A 21048-nucleotide genomic window follows, 5' to 3' on the forward strand; every position below is an offset into this window, starting at 1 on the left:
AATCTGCTCTACCAGAAAATTCACTATTGCTGACACTACCAAGAACCTTTCTATCTCCTCTGAGAAAACAGTCAATCATGCCCCTTTGCTTGTAGATTAGTTGTTTTGGGGATTTGAGGATTCATATTGTCAGTAAAAACCTTCAGGGAACATGTACGCTCTTATGTCCCTAGACTTATTACCATTACCTTAAAGCATTTAAATATTTTTCAGTGAAATAAGTTGCCAAAAGTTTTAGTGTTTTATATTCAGTCATTTTAATAACAGAGTGCATTGATGCCTTGTATGTGGTAAGCAAACAATCTAGCTATCACTGAAACTTACCTCAACCCAACAGTGCATGTGGATCACAGTGCAGGCAAAAAAACCCCCAAAAAACCACCAAAGTAGAATACAACACACATTCAAGCTTTATTAGACATATTCTAAGGAATGAGCACAAGAATGCTATCTTACATGCCCATTATCTTGCAAATCATATTAAACACATAAACCTTAAAGAATTTGTAAGCCATCACTCAATCCCCAAAAGTAAGTGTAAACGCAAAAAAAACCAACAGAAATACTTGGTAAGAATGCTCAGGCTTTTTCCAACTGTTTCTTGTTTCCTCTTGCATAACTGTGGATCATAAAAATGACATGCCTCAAATTCAATCAGCCTTTACAAAGTGAGCAAGTACCAGCAATCTATAGTGGACAGCCTCCAGCTGTAGAAACTGTTAAAACCTAGCCCTCCCTCTACTGTAATGGCTCAGATTGTCATCTGCATTGTAATACATAGCGTAAAAATACCATGAAGCAGACACAAAATTAATTCACACTCACTTTGATTATACTCAAACCAAGAACTGAGTTTAATATGGCCTTGGTGAAAATAAAAATTTATTATGATAAACATATTGTGCCATATTCCCAAATCTAAATATGGTCCTTTTTTAAAGGATAAAAGGAGCTTTAAGTTAGACGCCAATTAGATCCCCACAAAAGTATTGATTTTGACTAAAAGAATTCTGCATCATTGCTTTTGGTCTTTAAATTTTTTTATTTATCAGACCTTCAGGAAGTGCACACTTTCAGAAGAGGACAAGATGTGGTCAGTCTTTCACTTTCTGGTATTTATAGAAGATCTGTAAGCAGCAATATATTTCTTTGCTTTGACTTTCTCTGCTTATCAAAACATTTGACATAGATGGAAGCCCATTCTTCAGTCTCAGATATGTTGGAAAATGGGTGGAAATGGAAAAGTAATCCAGAGCGCAGATAAAAGACTGAGAGCTAAGAACCGCAAAAGTGTATTCTTACCAAAAAAAATGGGAAACTGGTTGCGCTCCTCCTTTGGGGAACTACTGTTCAAAGTGTTGGACTTTTCATTTGGAGCAGTTGACAACAAATTGACTAAAAAGAAAAAAAAGGGTTTGAAATGGTGACGGGTTATCTAGACCCAGCAAAGCTCTGAAAATAAGCTATGATTGGTACCCATTTGCCTTGCTCCATGCCAGTATTAATACCATTAAAAGGGAGCATTTCTTTTAAGTCTCAAAGGCATAGGACACTGATGTGCTCAGGCAACTTTGGGATGGATTCCCTTTTCTTCTTTAATTTTACTGATGTAAGATTTTACACAAACATGGTTTGGTAAGGTTATATTTGTATTACTAGCAGACATTCTAACCTTTGCAATTGTAAGCATTTTTCAAAATATCTATTACTGACAAGAAAATGACTGTGAAGCTAGTTTTAATGTTGCTGAGTTCACTGTGCTTATGTATTTCAACCAACATACAAATCTTCAAATAAACAGGAAAATGAGTGGACAAGCCAAGGAGTGTCTGCATTAAAAAAGGATAACTATAAACAGCAAAAAACAAACACTTACCAAACAATCGAGGAAACTGGTTGGGTTCTTCCTCTGGGGAACTACTGTTCACAGTGTTAGGATGCTCTTCAGCTGGAACAATTGGTAATAAATTTGCTAAAAGAAAAACAAAAAGAAAACTATGACAAAAAACCACAAAAAACCACAAAAAACAATTGGTATCAATGATTCAGTATCGCTGAGGTAAAACCTTTGATCTATTTAAACCATGGCAATGGTCCCTAATCTTCTCTTTCTTCTTGGGTATTCATACAAACGTACAAGGAGTCAGGAAGAAAAAAAAAAAAGCACATTCTGCAACTCTTAGTCCAGAAGGTAAAAGTGGAAATTACTGTGTGTTGCTAGCTTCCTACCAAAGAATTAAGGGAAAACTGTCCCTCTCTTCTGAATGATTTGGCTGTGCAGCTTAGGCTGCAAGTGATTCAGCAAAGGTGGGGGAAAAGCACATAACTCTGTATGTATATCTTCAAAAAAAAAAAAAAAAACCAAACAAAAAAACCAACCAAACAAAAAAAAAACCCAAACCATAGTGGGTCTTTCCTTTTCTAAACATGAATATGCTCAAGTTTTCCATGCCAAAATGATAATATTATGAAACAGTCCTGGAAAAAGGCTCACTAGAGACAAGCAAGATGAAAGGGTCTTGAGGCTCTGGGTGGGAATATTTATTTGTCCTATGAATAAAGTACTTTGTGAAGGGGAGAGGAGTTATGAAGGTTACTGTATTTTGATATAGAACAATTGATAGCAACTAGTAGGATGAGGAAGTGGATGAATGATCTTCAGTCAGTCTGAATAGCTGTTTTGTAGCCTAAGCTGCAATTGATATATATTTTGCAGGGGGCTGTAGAATTAACATATATGCAGGCAACTAACTGTCAGGAGAAAAGTAAAAAAGTAGGAGTTCTGTGATATTAATTAAAATTAATAGTACCTACCATTTTTTTTTTTTAGTTTATATTTTTCATTTTTGTCCTTTTATTTAAAAATATATAATTAATGTTAATTTCTGATATAAATTATTGCCACCTCAGAGTACTCTAAGTTGCCTTTTTTTTCCATGCAAGATACCTTCAAAACACAACATTGTTTATACAAGAATAAAACTAAGAATAATGAGGACAACAACTTACAGTTGTCTTCGCAGGTAGTCTGGCATTCTTCCAAATTCTTGAAGTTGTTCTGGTTTCCTAGGCACCCACCATACTTGAATACTTCACATTTCTTTGTCTCTTTGTTGTAGAAATACCTGGAAAAATAGCCTCGGCAGATTCCAGGGTCTTTCTCATGAAGGCAGAAGTCAGGCTTTTCTATGAACAATGGTAAATGATGAACAGGGTGCAGGAAGAAAAGAAAACCACCACCAAAAACCAATACATATCCCAAGACAACAATAGAACTGAAGGAAGTTTATAAAATAAACCTGTAACTTTGGACTAAAGACCAACTGTAAAATAATTGCTGCTTTATTATACTGCTTTTGTTCTAATATAACACTGCAATATTATGCTGGAGCATTATAGCAACATTTTTATTGCTTTTCCCCCCTCTTTGCAAGTAGCCAGGAAATTATATCTTGGAAAATAAGGACTAATGATTCCTTTAAGTGTTCTCCTACACTGAAGCTCTATGAAGAAAATTCGTTTTCACTCTGAATTAAATTGTTTGATTCTAAGTATACATTCTTGTCATTTATGTAGTTGTTTCAGTTAATTTTATTGTGAATTATACAGAAAGTAATGCTAAAATAGAAGGAAAAAGGAAATAATTAAAAAAAAAAAAACAGAACAAAAAAAAATCTAACAATGCATTTTGTCTGGGACAGTCTGCTGCTATAAAATGATACAAGAAACTGGGAGACAGAGCAGCTACTCTATCATTTTTCAGTCCCAGTTCCTAGTTTGCAATCAGTAACTACAATATCAACCAAGAAAAAGCTAACAAATGAATACTGTGTAATTTGACTGAGTATCAAGGCATGATATCATGCCTTCTGGCAGAGAAGAAAAACATATAGCCATACAATAATCCCCAAATGTCAATTTCTTACTACATTCAATTTTTTCTTAAAAGTATATTTTTAAAAGAAAATAATATAAAAAATAATGAAATATATGTGTAGGTATTCTCAAATTCTTGCTAGCAGGTACTTTGAAACATGATTCTTGACTGAGCTGACTTGCAGACAGAAGTGTATTTAGCCATCATATAAGACAATCATATCAGATGTGACATATAAAGACTTTCCTTACCTGTGAAAGTTAATAGGATATTGAGACTAGAACAGTGTGCAGAGGGCTGTCATTTTAATAAAAATGACTACAGAACAATTACTTTGAAGTCTCTAACTTTTTGGAGTATATTATGGACTTGTAAAGAAGTTAATCCTATTACATCTATTTTAGCCAAGTAGCTAGAACAAGAATATTAAACGATGCACATCATATATTTATATAAAACATTATGATAGCTCATAACTAGTGTTTTTCCAAGAAATAATTGTCAATATCTTGTATTTGAAGTGTTATAAAGCTTCATGAACAGCAAAATGGCATTTTCAGAGATCACATGTAAAATTAAGCCATTAAAAAGTTCTTGCATAAAGTAACAAAATCAACTATTTTAAGCACTCCTGGATAGCTTAATTTTGATTTTTCACTACAAATTGCATTCTCTGCCAGTACGTATGTGTATTCCACAGTACAGGTATTTCATGTTACTTACTATTCAAATGCAGCGCCCATTGACATTCACAGATTTACAAAACTAACTTCACAAGGTAAGGTAGCAGGCAAGAATCTACCAGCGTGGTATCTATTCCATATATCATCTATTAGGAGCTCACAGACAATAGGAGTTACAGAAAAAATTCTTTCATCAAACATTGCATAATATTGTGAAATAACAGAAAATATTATTAGATAGATATTAACTGAGAAAGGCAGATAATACTAAGGGTATGTAAGGTAGACTACAGGATTATGACTGATTCTTAAAAACAGCTATTCTTCATTTAGAAAATACTTATTATAAAATGGTTCTTCCAGAAAAACTAAATTAAGTCCAAGTAAGTTGAGCTTACAGCTAAATTTTATAGCCACTTTTGAAGAGAGACGTCATGAAGGCAATATAATCCTAACTATACAAACTAGTATTATACTTCTAAATGCCATGTCTTTCTCCAGAGACTCAACAGTCAAGACTACATTACTGGAAACAACAGTAAACATCTAATGATGTTGATGATAGCCAGGAGCTGAATTTAACAGGATATGTTCTGTTTTGTCATTAAAAGCAGAGTACCAGGGTCAGACCTTAAAGGAAGTAGTGTCAAATGCCTGCAGCATCTGTGCAATAACAAATTTAGTAACTTCCATAGCATAGAATCACTTTTTTTTTTCTGCATTAAGAATGGAAAAGACAGTAGACAACAGGAAAAGAAAACCATCATCTCAGTATGAAAATATTCCAGAATACCATTCTGCTAAGATAAATGAATTAGTCTATTTCAAAAACATGTGTGCAAATATTGGTATTTCTGTGAGGAGTTAAATGCGCACCAATTCAAGAGGAAGCAACTGGAAGGAGGGATAAAGGAAGGAGGGTAAGCAGAGAAAGAGGAGCTGACTTGTGAAGAAATTTACTCAAGTCTGTATTTGGGGAACTCTGGCTACCAGCATTGGGCCCAATCCACGTAAGTCTCTAACGAGGAAAGAGAGGGTGGGGTGGAATAAGTCTTCACAAGCCCTATTCTAAGTGCCAAACTTAAATATCCTTGTTAGGAACACAGGTTACCTCAATAGATCAAGAGTGTTTCAAGATAAGCAATTCTCAGTGCTTAAGCATTGGCTGCTTAGGAAGTCTGAGTACCAGACATTTAAATTTCTCTAAACAGTCTGCCCTTGCAGGAGTAAGAAACTTGCTCCCTTCCTTAATAAGCAATTAGGGGATCTGCCCTAACTTCTGTTAGCTCCTACACAGGCAATGCTTGAAAATTTCTGTTTCAGAGTGATTTTTTTCCGGTTTTTGCTAACAGTGGAGGAAGCATTTAGATTACTCTCAAAACACACAGTAAGAGTTCCACATCATGACTAATTATATAATGCTTGAGTCCTTTTCTCTTTATTGAAGAAAGAGAAAAAAAAGTGTTGTGATGTATTTATTTTGGGGAGAAGAGATTGCAGCTACTATCCTCAGTGGCAACAACTGTCCTCAAAGTCTTTGATGAATACAGAAGACGACTGGGAATAAGAATGCACTTTAGTCTGACATTCTTGTTTTTATTAGGAGATAGCTTGGAGCCATACATAAAGAATTTATCAAAAGAAGCCAAGTCGCTAATTGTTGTATAAGAGTCTTAGATTACTATGTAAACATAATTACCTTTCTTAATTTTTGCTAACATCATCTTCAGAGGCAATTCTGCAATATAAACAAAAAGAAAAGTATTTAGCAAAAGCACACATGTTAATTCTCACCTGTGATACCAGGGTACTTAGCAGTGACTGTGAACACTGAGAAGGAAGAATGGAGCATCTCTTCCCCCTTCTTTCCTCTCTTTCTTAGAGAAGTAGCACAAAAGCTTGCTCTGGAGGACTGAAGCATCATTTCCTTTGCGTGAGAAGACCTGCTATATTGGAAACTTGAGGATACGGAAAGTACTGGAATCAAATTATGCCAGTGTTGAATTGAACAGAGAGATTCCGCTTCATGTTACTGGAATCAGAATCCCATATTATGTAATCTTACTCCTCAAAAGAGGAGTAATTAGCAGACTTAGTTAACCCAACTGCTGTAGCTACTGATACTGCTAATAGTTTCAGGGCTGATGTAGTTAGCAATAAAGATTTCTCTCATGCTATCTAACTCCCTTTACTATGCTATGTGGTGTCTGAGTAAAGCATTCATTATGCTGTTTATGATATTAAAGGCCATTCAGCAAAGTATCTCCAACTATCTTTAGAGCAGTATAGAGGACAAACTTGTTTGCACTGTTCTTTTAGTGTCTGATCAGCAGTGAAGAAGTTGCTATTGTCATTTCTAAAGGAGGAGCTTGGCTTTTATTGTACTTGCTCAAGCAGCTGGATATCGGAATTGAACCCCACGTTCCTTTTCAGCGATTGAAAACAAACCTTCTTCCCCTTCTAGGAGACGAGACTGCCTAATCCTAAAACTACAAAGGAGACCAAGGGGAGAACAGCTCAGTCAATGTGCAATAAAGGCTGAAAATTTTTCAGCAGCTGAAAGAAAAGCGGCCAGGCATAGCTTAAATATTTTCTATTACAGAGATATTTTGCAAGACACATGAAATAGTAGCTTCCAGACTTCACCTAAGTCATCTTAATTACATTGCTTCAGAATTCTTGTTTTGCACTTGTGCTTTTCTTAATGGCATTATAAAATGCTAGTTTCTCCAAAACTCTCCTTTGTCTACTGACCTCCTGCATCTGACAGAAGGGATAGAGTGGTACAGCTAACGCTTTGCTTGAAGTTGTCTGCTGAAAAACAAATGCAATTTTATTTTGCATTTTACTGTCAGGCAGTCAAACATACTATAATGAAGCAATACCTTTGCCTGACCCTGGCCATCTTACTTAACTACCACAGCCCCCTTTAAGGAGACACCAATTCCCTATAGTACATGCCAAGAGTAGCAGCTCAGTAGCAGAAGCATATTACAACTACTTTCTACTGCTGATGGCTCTTCCTGCTTCAGTGGATACACATCTTCCAGAAACCTGCTCAGAAAGCCTCAGTGTAACCCATGGTCTACCTTTGTTTGAAACATGAAATGAAAGGGAATTCAAAGGGAAGTATAGATTTTAATTTTAATTTAAATCACATGCATTAGCCTCTCGTGCTGTGTTTCCCAGACGGCCTCTAAGTCATACACCCAAAGGACATAATTTCAGCCTCTCTGTGACTTTGTGTGTGAGAGTTGCTCTGCCCAGCAGGCGAGGGTGGAGGATACAAGAATATTTTTCTCAGCTTGGAGGTACCTACTAGCAACACCTCAGACTGAAAACAATTCCTGCTGGAAAACAAAGTTGCTGCTGTATCCTTCCTTGTTATGGAAGCAGTAACAGTAGATACTTGAGCCATCCTCACCTTTTCTGTAATTTGCAATTATAATAAAGGTGTTGTTCCCCCCCAGTATTTATAACAATCTCTTCACAGTCCAAAATTGAAAGGAATATTAGCAGTTAATTCTCCACTCATATTCCACAGCAAGTGTTTCTAACCATCTTTTATATAGTGATATACCTTCCGTGGTTCCTATTTTAAGAGGCACTGCTGATGACTAATAAGTTTTAGCATTAGCTGTACTGCCCTTGTGCGCCATAATCCTACCACAGGGTTTTTTTTTTCTTTTTCTTCTGGAAACATGGCCTGTGCTATATTTTCAAAGTAATCTATCAGGTAGAAATTCTGTCATAATACATTTTCCTTCCATCTCTTGGACAACGCAGCTGGCGTCCTTAAAAAAATATTATTTGAAGACATGACATGCACTTTAGAGTGACATAGCATTTGTCTAAACATCTTCCCAGGGCTTCCTATTAGTAGGAGGCTGTGCCTTCAGCTTTTAAACCCATGCCCTAAACCATGGACACTCACATCAGGCCATTTCACTAATTTCACTCAGCTGTTCCCTTCAGGCCAAAATCAGCAATCCTACTTTGGCATATGATCTCTACTCTTCTGGCACAGAACAAGAAGATTTATTGTGAGTTTATACACGAGTAGAATGTTTTAATCTTACTACCATGTCAACAGTGTCTTTTTGCTTCTGGTTTCAGTCACAAAGCCAAATCCACAGCTGAGTTAATTTCTTCTTTGTAAACAAACTGTATTTCTGAGTAGATCTGCTGTGTAAATAATAGACATTAGAATTGCTGTCATGTCCAGAACCTTTTATCAGCAGACATTTTCCCATGTTAGAAGCTTAAGTAGCCTAAGGTATATATTCTCTGCCTTGAAAATTAGGACCTTTGCGCTAGTGATGACATTTGTGATTCTACTCATATCCAGTAAACAATGGAGCATATAGGCAAGCTCCTCTTAAAAGTAATTTTTTCTTTCCTGAAAGAAACCTGAAGTGGCAAGCATTGGGCCCATGAAGCAAAAAATGCAGCTGATTTCTAGGACACTCAAGTCAGAACTAGGCATCTTGAATATGAACACTCTTAGAGAGTCTTGGAGTGGCCAACCTGTAGTTCGGCGCTCTGTACTGACTTCAGTCAGTTCTGGGAATTATTCATTTCTGTCTTTGATGGCTTATTCATTTAAAAATTTTAAAAAGTTGTTGTAATTTAAGGAGGCTGGTAATTCACTCATGTTGGCTCATTTATTCTTGTATTTGTACTTAACATTAAAAAAATCAGACACTTTGACTATTCACATTATTTCTTCTGAATTTGTATATATATATTGCACAATTTCCCTTTAGCTTATTTTTGATCTTCACATTTTACACAGTGATGATTATCTGAGTATCTCTTAGATTCTTCTTTATTTTTAAGCATTCTTCTATCACTCATACTGTCTTTTCAGTCTGATTTCTGCAGTTACTAGTGATTTTCCTGGGGTAATAAACACCGGAAACATTAAGATGAATATAACCATATACGACAAGACTGCACAGACAGAGCCAGATTTAACAAATAGAACATACTGAATTATATTTGTTTTTACTGAATTATGTTGATGAAAATGGGTTAACTTAGTTTATTTTATGGCTGATGATCAACAGAGTACTGTGTGTGCCACCAAACAATTCTATCTGCTGTTATTCATTCAGAGAATACAGAAATAATGAGCCTTTATTGCTCCAGTTCCTCATAGCAGATTCAACACTGGTGGACTCTTGGATCACTCTTACGCATACACCAAATACTGTACTTGGGCTGAGTACCAAGATGTCGACACTAAGCCAGTTCTCATTTTAAATAACTTTCAGTTTTATTCAATGGAGCTATGCCAATTATATGCCAGCACAGGATTTGGTCCAGTAGATCTGTTCCAGATATTGATCCAACACATATGTCAGAATGAAAATAACAATATTGGTCAAAATAGCAATATTAGATTGAAGAAATAATTTTACAGATCTTCACTAATGGGACCTGATAGTGACTTTTGGACACTTTTAATTCCAAATTCTGTATCTATCAACCCTGCCTTTTTCAGTTTAGCCCTCTGGCTTTGCCTTTAAACTGGAATTTAGGACAAACACTACAAATTACCATGAAGTCGCATGTATTGGATGAGATACGGGCAGCTGCAGTCCTGCAAATGACCCTGCTCCAAGCATGGCAAAAATGGGGTCCAGCTGAAACCCAAAACCAGGTACCAGATGTAAAGTACCAAAAGCCAGCCTGGTGACAGAAAAAGAGCTATCTTCACATCCTAGATCCCAGGTCTTTCTGACACTGAATGCTAATCAAGAAGAATAACTTTCCATTTTTTATCTTGAAAGATTGTATTCATTAAACTTTGTGGAGCCATAACTAGAAACAGATTAATCACAATTTTCTAAACAAAACACTGTAGAAGTTAAGAAAATGCCTTCTAAGGACAGTTGTTCTCTTAGAATGACATTGCCAACATTCTTTTTTTTAAACTTATATGTCTGTATTAACTGTGGAGTTCAGCAGCAAGTTTCATTAATTTCTGTGATGAAAATTTAATAAGTATGGGAAGAAACTTTTAAGCTGGTTATCCATGGCGGGGAGGCGAGGGCGGGTGGGGGAATCAGTTAAATCCATGATACAAACTTATGACTCATGGAAGCCGTGTGACAAAGGAAGAATTTTAAGTCTAGAAAGGCCATTTGTCAGGTAAACAGACAATTTACTACACAAAGTATTAATGCTGCAATTTGAATAATTTTTACCACCTTAAAATTATATTAATCTGTCTTGAATGCTCACAAAAATATCATCATTCAATTCTCAGAGAGATACATTTTCAAGATAACCATACAGAAAAGTGATATTAATACTCTAAAATCTGCTAGGCTGGGTTAAATAGAGGAAGGAAATCAGTTTATTTAGTCATAAACCTTTAAGGGGGTGATGATTACTGACCACTAAATGTAACTCTTTTGCACCCATTTTGGTGGGTGGCAACCTTCAGCCCAAATTGGAAGCAAGACCAACTCCTGTCTTTTAAGCCTTAAGCATTATGTCCCTGCCTTCTCTACTAACAAGCAGTAAAACTGGCATATTCTGGTTGGAGAAAATGATCCAGATATAGAGATACCAAAATTATCACTTCAGCCTTGGTACAAGAAATCTGAACTTCTGTTACCGGTTATAAGCTGTGCTATAACCAGCACAAGGCTATTTGCTCTCCTTAAATATTGTAGGGCTCAGTTCCCAAACAGGATGAATAGCTAGAACTTTTGATAGGACTATTTGTAGAAATGTAAGAACAAAACAACAGAGGTAGAAAAGGAGAAAAATGTCATTTTCATTTTAGTTTTGTATACTGGTTAAGCACAGCCCTGATCTTCCATTTACCTGTAATGAATTTCTGCTCTGTTTGATTTTTTGCCGAGAACTGTCATCTGCTCCTATCCAGTAGTTTCTTATGAAGATTTAAAAACACATTACTTGAATTCTATCTTATTTTTGTATCTATTTTTTTTACTCAGGTATGAAGAATCCAAGAAACAAACAGTATAGTTTGGAGAATGAACAATATTGTAAACAATCCTTACTGATTGCTAAAGAAACAAATACAAGTATGTGAGCACCTGAATAATAATCTGCACTTATAGTAGTATCTGAGACTTCCGCATGAAAAGAAACTGAATCACTCATGTAAAGGTTCTTTCCCTTCTCAGCCAGTTCAGTAAGAGTTGGCTTAAGGCACATTTCAGATCCAAGTAGGACAGAGTTTCATGGACTTTATGTGTGCTGGCATTTAGGACAAGATGTCTAGATTCAGGAAGATGCCGTTTTCTCTGTCTTTTTTTTTTTTTTTTTTAAACTTAAAATGGTAGATTATGTTATTTAGTAACTAAGGAATGATGATTTCCATATAATTTTTCCTCAATGGGATGTCATTTCAAGATATATCTTATTTTAATATCATCAGCATTATGTTTACCCATATAGGGCTCCTGAAACCAGAAGAAGATTGTGACTGATTCTTGCCACTTCTTTCCTGGAGCACATCTGGTCTCTGAGGCTTTGACAAATTGCCAGTGAAATTTCGTAGTGTTTTTTCCATCCTGACAGAGACAGTTTTATAAGCACGCAATTGCTTGAAAGCAAAACATAATTGATTACAAAAATAACTGAAATCTGCTTTCATTCTAAAATTTAAGGTTCGTATTTGTATTTATTCTTTTTTTTCTTTTGTATTTCTTTTGAGTGCATTGTCTGCAGTACCAGGTACAATAACAGGAATGTGTGGTGGTGCTAGCAGATCAGAAAGCAGGTGTGAATGGTAAATAATGCCTTGACTTACTATTTAGTGCATACAGTCTCCTCGCTGGAAAGATCAGAGAGATCAAGACCAGAGATACCTTTTAGGAAGCATGGCTTTTCCTCTGTTAGCTGTTCTTCCACTATTTTCTAACCAGTGAGACTTTGTGCTCACGTACAACAATTCAGGTTACATTCTGCTATTGTTTATACGTATGACCCATTGGAGGCCTTGTTCCACTCAGCCACACTACTCTGGCTCACTTTGTGTAGGTAAGAAAGCAACCTTGCTTTACTCTGTAAATCGTAAAAAACATTGGAAATTGTCACACTAAAAATGTATAATAAACATATATACTCACTTATTCTTTCCCTTGCTGTGGCTGGACAGGATACAGAGGGAGAAAAGTCTGAGTCAAAGAATTGAATTACAGACTGGAGAAATTTGCAAAGCCTATGCTGGACAATGATGTGTGTTGCTCTTAAATTGGTTTGTATTCAAACAAGCTGTTCTATTACATAAACACACCTGCGAGGACACATCAGCTACCTACACAGGTAGCTGAAAAGTAGTATAAAAAAACACAGAACCTGCAAAAACTTTTTAGTAATTTTTCCTTTCATTTTAAACACCTGTAAATATTTGAAAAACTTGATCAACCTTGTGGAAGTGTAAACAGGTATTAAGACTATATAACATAATATCAAGACTATAGAGATCCCACAGAAGATATACCTACTAGTCAAGTAAATAACAGACACCCTGAGCGGCACTCCCTACTCTGGTTTTAACAGTCTGTGGACCACTTCTTTTTCTGTTACCTTACCACCTTTCTTCTTCTGTTGATAAAAGGGAAGATAATAAATTGCTTATTTACAGTACCTAGCTTAGCGGTATGATCAGGTAATGTTTGCAGATTCTGAGGATTAGAAGCATTATAACTAGCAAACATTATTAAAATATTACTTAGGATAATGTGCACATCAGCCCCAGCCATTACTCTGACAACGGGATGGGAGACAGATACTTACTTCGATGTCTAGAATAAATTTAATGACACAATTCATAGTAACTTTTATCAGGAAATACAGATGTGTTGTGAAACAGACAACGTAACAGATTTAAGGCCTGATCTAAATACTACATAGATGTGAATTCTGGAAGGGATGGGAGATGGGTAACAGAGACATTTACATTTATTACAGACAAAGCATGATGCTATAAATCAGCCTGTCATGTATATAGTCTGTTTGAGTCAGAAAACCCATAAAAGAGCTTCAGAAATCAATTTTCTAATCTGAAATTTCTGGAAGTATTTTTTGTGGCATATGTAAACTTGCTGTGCTTGAAAGTGACCTATGCTAATCCTAGAAAGTACAAATTTATATCCTGCAAACCAATTCAGTGCCTAACTTTTATGGAAAGGCTCAGGGCTAGAATAAATTATGACAATTGGACAAACAAAGTGACCTCTACCAGGATCTACGTAGCAGTAGGTTACTATCAGGGTACATCTCTAACAGGCAGGAGAGATTAACAATTTTCATCTGATTGTGTTGCCCATCCTCAGAATAACCTGGAAACTGTTCTCTACTGCAGGATTGTCCAGCATCGCCGTCTTGAGCTCAGTAACACTTAATGACATATTTAGCTACTGGGCAAGACATACATGACTGAAAAGTACCTTCTATTGAGAATGAATCCTAGTCTACCTCAAAGTCTAAATAAATGAACATCCAATATATGAATTCATTTGGGAAAAAACCCCCACATAGTTGGTATACTATCTGAGGGTTATCACACACCTTTGAGGAGTTCTTTATTCTGGAATTTTATTTCTATTGTCCCCCCTCAGTACCTCCCTCACTATCACTTCCTGTGTACACAGGCACACAGATTCCATCTAATTGCCATGGAAGCAAGATCCATATTAGGTATCCAGAGGAAACTCTCAATAAGACTTCAATTCTTTCAGTCTCTAAAAATACGAACTTGTCACATTTTTAGCTCCACTGGCATTAACTTCCAGTTTTAAGAATCTTCTAACTTTCATACACTCCTGTGAGGAACAGGAGGTGGTTACTTTCACAAGGCTGAAAGCCTTAGTTAATTACAAGGATCATTTTTAATAGCAAAACCAGCATTCACAAGGCAGTTGCTGCATATTCTGCTGTGATTCATATTGGATCTCATTTTCCTCTTTCTAATGACTAATTCATGAGGTTTCAACAAAATAGTTCTTTTAAGACAAACAGCTGTAACTGACATTTTTAATGAGAATTATTTACTACTGTAGTTCTAAATATGCTCAATCATAGCACACGTCCAAAATTTTGGACAGCTTCTATCAGCTTCTCAAGTGAAGGAGAAACCTGGAATTAAAAAATTGGGCTAGATACTCTGAAAGCAATTAAGAACATCTGTGCTGCCCACCAGCTTAGCCCAGCCTCAAAATCAATTTCACTTTCAGAACTCCTTCAAAACAGGGCTCTAGCTAGAAAATAAGCTTTGTTGCATTGGATTCTATTCCGCAGGTCCGCTAAAAATAGTCACACTTATCTTTCCAAATCCCAAATGTTTGCTTGCACAAGGTGAAATAATTCAGATGAATACAACATAGCATAATACTTGGGAACACAGAGGCATCACTTTACTGTATTAATAGGAACTGAAGAGGGCCTCTACTTCCAAAATTCATATGGTTTGTGGATGAGAAAGAACAGATGCAAATGAAGAACTGATAGGAAGATAAAAGAATTGGTACTGGCCTGTTACCACACACTTCTGCTGACATTCTTCCAGTGATAGAAAGTTGTTCTCATTGCCATGGCATCCACCATATTCAAACATTTCACACTCATGGCTTTGAATATTGAAGTAATAGCGCACATGGATTGCTTTGCATGGGCCTTCATCTGCTTTCATGGCACAGACTGAATGCCCTAGTTTCAGTGGTGGCAAAGCAGCACCTGTAATACAGAGGAGAAGTAGAATACCTGTTATTAAGTTAGTTCTTCACTGCACAGCATAACTTCAAAATGAGATTGCTTGCGACTTGCTAGAGAGGTACTGCATAACATCTTGCTGTAAAGCTCTGAACACACTAAATATAGATGTAAAAAGAAAATCATCACCTGCATTGGAACACAAATTCCATTCAATCAAACCAAATGCGTGGTTTCAGTTTTCAACCAAAACAGCTCATGTTACAAGCTTAAACTCCTCCTCATAAATCTCTAAATAGCTATGGATAGTGGCTTAGTCACAGGAGCTAGAGACCAATTCTGAACAACAAATACATTGAGAAAATCCTAGTAGCTCCCAAAGACACAATGACTACCCCTGCACAAAAAAAGGCAGAAAGAGGGTTCCTTATGCTCTCTTCCATGCACTTCTAATATTGAACATAGCTCATAAAGACATCTCGTATCAGTGTGGGATGAACTAAGCCAGACAGCCCTGAAGAGGGCACCATTCCCCTATCAGATTACTCTTTACTGGGACATGAACCTATCCGGTACAATTGAAAGGTCATCATACTATCTTGTTTTCTTTGATTTCACTGTTCTGGCATTAGAGCTTTCAAGAGCTAAGAAGTACACAACTGGAAAGATAAGGTGAAAAGAAATGCTATCTTTTCAAATCATGTCATTTCTATGTCTTTCAATATATATTACTAGGTCAGGGAATGTTTTGTAAAAATTGTCATATATATTGTGAAGAAGAACACTAGCAAAGTTTCACACTGTGAATGTCTATAAGAAAATTCTGACTGATATTCCAGTTTCTGATACTGTTCCCTTATCAATATACAGTTTAATATATTTTCCCTGGTATTAAAATTCAGATGAAGAGGAGTAATTTCAAAATTCCCATTAAATATTCAGTCCCTAAAATAGTTTGTGACTGTTTCCTCATTAGTGAAGTTAATATTTATAGATTCTGAGGTTAGGAACATAGATTTGAAAATATTATTGAAGACTGTCTAATAGGAAATGTGGATGAATTAAAAGAAAAATTTTTAAGAGTTGTTAGATTCATTAAACTTCCTGTGGAGCTCAGCTTGCCAAACAGATTTCTGAATTTTGTTTCTTGCCAATTCCCTTATCTGGGTCTTCCTGAGTCTATGAGGAATTAGGATTTAGAAGTCACAAGAGAATCCAAGTTGAACCTCCAACATCTAAAGTTCTCCAACAGGTTTGGGAATCCTTTGGAAGGGACTTAAAAAGCTTCGATTTGAAAGCCTGAGAGGATATTGCATTGCAAAATGAAACTTTGGAATTCCCCCATTCAGTAATAGGGAAAAAATGCCTTCAAAACATCAACGTTTTCAGTAATAACTTTCAGAATAACTCCTGAAATGGTAAAATCAAACATTCAGAGCTCCACAGAAACAGATACAACTCAAATGTGGATGGGGCGAGGGATTACAGCTGGTTTATAAACATGTTACTTTCTTAGCACACAAGAAATGACATCTCCTACATGACTTGTGTCAGTGACCTAGTTCAGTCAGGAAGAGGTTGTAAAACTCACTAGGTTTCTTAACTACCGGAATTTCAGACATGGGGTTATGTCAGCTCATTTTGCTTGGTACATTATACCACATCAACGTTGTGGGCTGTCAAAACAGAAATAGTGTGCAAGTATAGTTGCAAAACTACACAAGGATGATGAACCAATAGCTTAGTAGAGTGTCTTAGGAACTTTATGGTCTTGACTCCTAGCCTATTTCCCATCAAACCCATAGAACTAAATTGTTTTGCTTACCTCCTAAGGCTTTCCTCTGCAGTCACAGTGACACTGTTACCACTGTCAGATGCACTGACATCTGCTGCAAACATAATGACTATCTGTGTCACACTTTTTGGCAATCAGACATTTATTTTCTAAGGAGTGCTAGCAAGTTACCATACTTTGACTAAAATCTGTACCCTGTGAAATCCCCAGGGGCCAAACCCTCCAAGTTTGAACAATAACCAAGTGACTCTGAAGAAAGAAGTCTCAAAGGGATTCATGGGAACTGAATCATTTTTCTGTCTGGGAACAGTGAAAGAATTCTTCCCCACTATTTTACACCTGGGAACAATTAATTCACACAGATGATATAAAATTAGATTTTCTTCTAAGATTAGAGCAGTAGATGAGAAGGCAAGTATGTTTGGCCAGTACATCTGCATGGATACAAATCATTTCACATGTGGAATATACCTTGAGAAAATGAATTCTTAGTATAAGGCCTCCTCCTCTGCTCTTGAGCACTGCAACAAATTGTTCCTACTACATTTTAGGTCCTATGTGAAGAGCACAGGATATGACATTTAGGGAAGACTTCTGTCAGGAAGGTCAGTGAATATTCTTCAATAGAAGAGGGGAAGTTAAAACTGGAAGGAATTTTAATAGAGTTTCTTATTCAAGTTTTGGCATATTTCTAATGGTGTAAATACCTTGAGACCTTTTCTGACAGATGTCCAAATTGTTCTTAAAAAAAAATCCAGTGAAGTAAAATTCCCAGCAACCTGAAGCAGCCAGTTCCAGGATTTTACTACCCTTCTTGCAAGACAGGACTTTTTTATAATATACAGACTAAATACTCTTTTATTACATATTAAATAATTTTGTATTTCATTCAGTGCACAGACAGAATAATTTAAACCCATTCGGTCTTTCTTCCTTTTGGAAGACTTTTGTCTCCTCTTATTTACCTCTGTATCAAATAAACTCCCTTCTTCCCATTTTTTTATTGACCTTGCTTTCTAAGCCTCTTAGAACTCTCCTTTCGATCTTTTCCTATTGGTCTGCATGACTGCTAAAGTGTGCTGCCCAGAGCTGAACATAATCCTCTACCTGAGCTATTACTGGTGCCAAATAGGGTGGAATAATTATACTTTGTTTTTTTTCTTAATACCTCACAGAATTACTTGGGTTTTTTTACAGCAACATTGCATTATTTTTGTAATGCTCTGCAAATTCCACTTACTTTCCAGCAAATATATCCTTGTTATACAGGTGTTTCAACAGTTATTTTCCACCTTATATTTATGAATCCATTGACTCTCCTGAAGCATAGCCTGTTCCATTTGTCATATTAAAAAGAAAACTAGTTCAATCCTCCACATTGGATCTGGCCCCATCAGATATTTATTACTCATTCAATTTAGGCGTCTGGTCCAAATAAATTTAGAAAATCTATAGAATTATAGGACTGTACGACCCTAAATCAAGAAAACTGAGTTATGCTAGAAATACAGTAAATAAAGGTTACAGCTGTGCTCACAGTCACACAAAAGTGATTACTTACCATACTAAAACCAAAATAAAGCAAAGCAAAACCTCCTCTCCTCCTCCCCTACTCCTCGAATTTTTGATTTAATAACTTTATTAAATCAGCTATATAGGTTTTCATAACAGAAGGCACCAAGTGTCCACTGCTCTGTCTTAACAATCTTTCCACTCCACAGTTTCTGGTAAGTGCAAAATAATGGTGATGAAACAGCTCACAAAGAGCACAAGTTTAGTGCAGATATTTTATGTCACTGTCTTCTTCCTCCACTCCTTCAAGTCTTCCCACTTCTGGCAACTGCCAGAAACAGGATACTGCCAAGACTGTTCCTACACAGCATAGCCATTCTCACATTTATTGTTATTCACATGGCAACTTTTGCAACTCAGGACATGGCTATTTAACACATGAACAGCTACTATCAACTAACATGAAGTAATTTCATTGTGAGAGCTCTAATAATCTGCAGTTACTCATGCTGTACCCCTAAACACATGGACCCTATATAATCAATGCAAAGCACTGTTATCACTTTACGAGTAAGCAATATAACATTACAAAACCAGAAGTGGTGAATAACGTCTCTCATTCTCTTACATGAATACAAGTAAAACCAATACTTTTTTACCTGGCTGTAGGCTTAATACAAGACACTAACTTGACTTTCAGACTCTGCAGGGCTGGTTGTTAAAAATACATCCCTTTTAGAAAGTGAATTGATTTCTGTATTATACCTATGACACAACAGATATGAAAGACAACAGTATTATTGCATAGTTGCTTTTTAGAACAGAACTATAGAAATTAAACAGGGAAAATTTCAGCTCTGGGGCCCCCAATATAAGAAGGACATGGACCTGTTGGAAGTGAGTCTAGAGGATGGCCACGAAGATGATCAGTGGGCTGGAGCACCTCTCCTTTGAAGACAGGCTGAGAGAGTTGGGGTTGTTCAGCATGGAGAAGAGAAGGCTCCGGGGAGACCTTAGAACGGCCTTCCACTACCCGAAAGGGGCCTACAGGAAAGCTAGAGAAGGACTGTTTACAAGGGCCTGTAGTGATAGGACAAGGGGTAATGGCTTTAAGCTCAAGGAGGGTAAATTTAGGTTAGATATTAGGAAGAAATTCTTCCCTATGAGGGTGGTGAGGCACTGGAACAGGTTTCCCAGAAAAGCTGTGGATGCCCCATCCCTGGAAGTGTTCAAGACCAGGTTGGACAGGACTTTGAGCAACCTGGTCTAGTGGACCAGGCAGGGGGTTGGAACCCCCCATGGCGGGGGGTTGGAACTAGGTGATCTTTAAGGTCCCTTCCAACCCAAACCATTCTACAAGTATAAGAATATAAAACTTAGACAGGAATATTTCTGACTTTTTATGTAAAATACTTTCTGGTTTTGTTTGCTTAGGTTATGGGTTCTCAACCTTATATGACTTCCTGTGGTTATCCTTAATTATAACGATATGCTGTCATCTTTCTAGGCTTTCTTGTAAGTGTCTCTCTTTGATAAGTGATATCAATACTAAGCACCCTGTCACTTATGAGTAGCTGTTTCTTCTCTCTCCATCTTTGTCACTTTGACAGCTTCCCACCCGCACACTGTTCAGTGCTCTTCCTACCCATGTGTTTCCTACCCTTTCTTTAAGCAGTCACATTTATTCCTGATAGACTTTCACATATGAATAAAATGCACATTCAACTTGTGAGTAATTTTCTTCAGGCTTTGGAACATCAACTAAAGTGCTCCCAACCACATAAGGTATTACTGAACAATATATATAAACTAGTTATTTTTATATCATTTATTTTTGTTATCACTTTTACTTGTTGGTGGAAAACTGACAGGTTTTACCAGAAGAGAACAAACTGAGAATTCTTTTTATCCCATTGGACTTGAGTTGTAACCTTAATTATTACTGTAATTTAAATACTAATAGACAAAAAAACCCCTCTTAGATTCACAAAGCACTTGTACCCCATGTGATCCAAAAGTCGGACATTATGAATAATGGATGTACAACTTTATCCTTTAATACCTAAAATTTATTGAATTCTAGGATAAAATATGTCAATGTTTTGTAACCAACTCAGAAAATAAACACTATCAGTGAAATTGCAGCCTACATTATTTCTGGTTCAATTCACTGAGACCAGAATTTCACTCTTAAGAAAACACAAATATAATTTTAATTAGCAACAATCTAATAATTTTATAGAAACAGAGTACTGCAAAAATATTTTGTAAACACTGCAACTGAGTCTTCAGTAGTCACTGGATCCTAGTTTAATTAAGTATCACATTTGATTGTTTTTTACTTTGGAATACAAGCCCAAAAGTTCAGAACTGTTCCTCATACTAAATCAGTTGCTGTTTGTATAACCTGAAATGACCGGTTGAAAATAATCAGTGATAAAACAATGCCCAATAAAAAGACTATTTAGTTTCCTGGAGATTAT

General features: G+C 36.3%; 1 protein-coding gene across 1 annotated transcript in view; it reads right to left on the bottom strand.

The window, feature by feature from the left end:
• The window catches only part of TFPI (tissue factor pathway inhibitor), a 31964-nt gene that overhangs the window by 3409 nt on the left and 7507 nt on the right, over positions 1-21048 (bottom strand). Inside the window, 5 exon segments of the mRNA XM_075756132.1 lie at positions 1303-1395; positions 1877-1972; positions 3010-3186; positions 6260-6298; positions 15082-15282. Of these exon segments, the coding sequence (XP_075612247.1) occupies positions 1303-1395; positions 1877-1972; positions 3010-3186; positions 6260-6298; positions 15082-15282 (606 nt within the window).

This window comes from Balearica regulorum, chromosome 6 (genome assembly GCF_011004875.1).
Source record: "Balearica regulorum gibbericeps isolate bBalReg1 chromosome 6, bBalReg1.pri, whole genome shotgun sequence".
NCBI lineage: Eukaryota > Metazoa > Chordata > Aves > Gruiformes > Gruidae > Balearica > Balearica regulorum.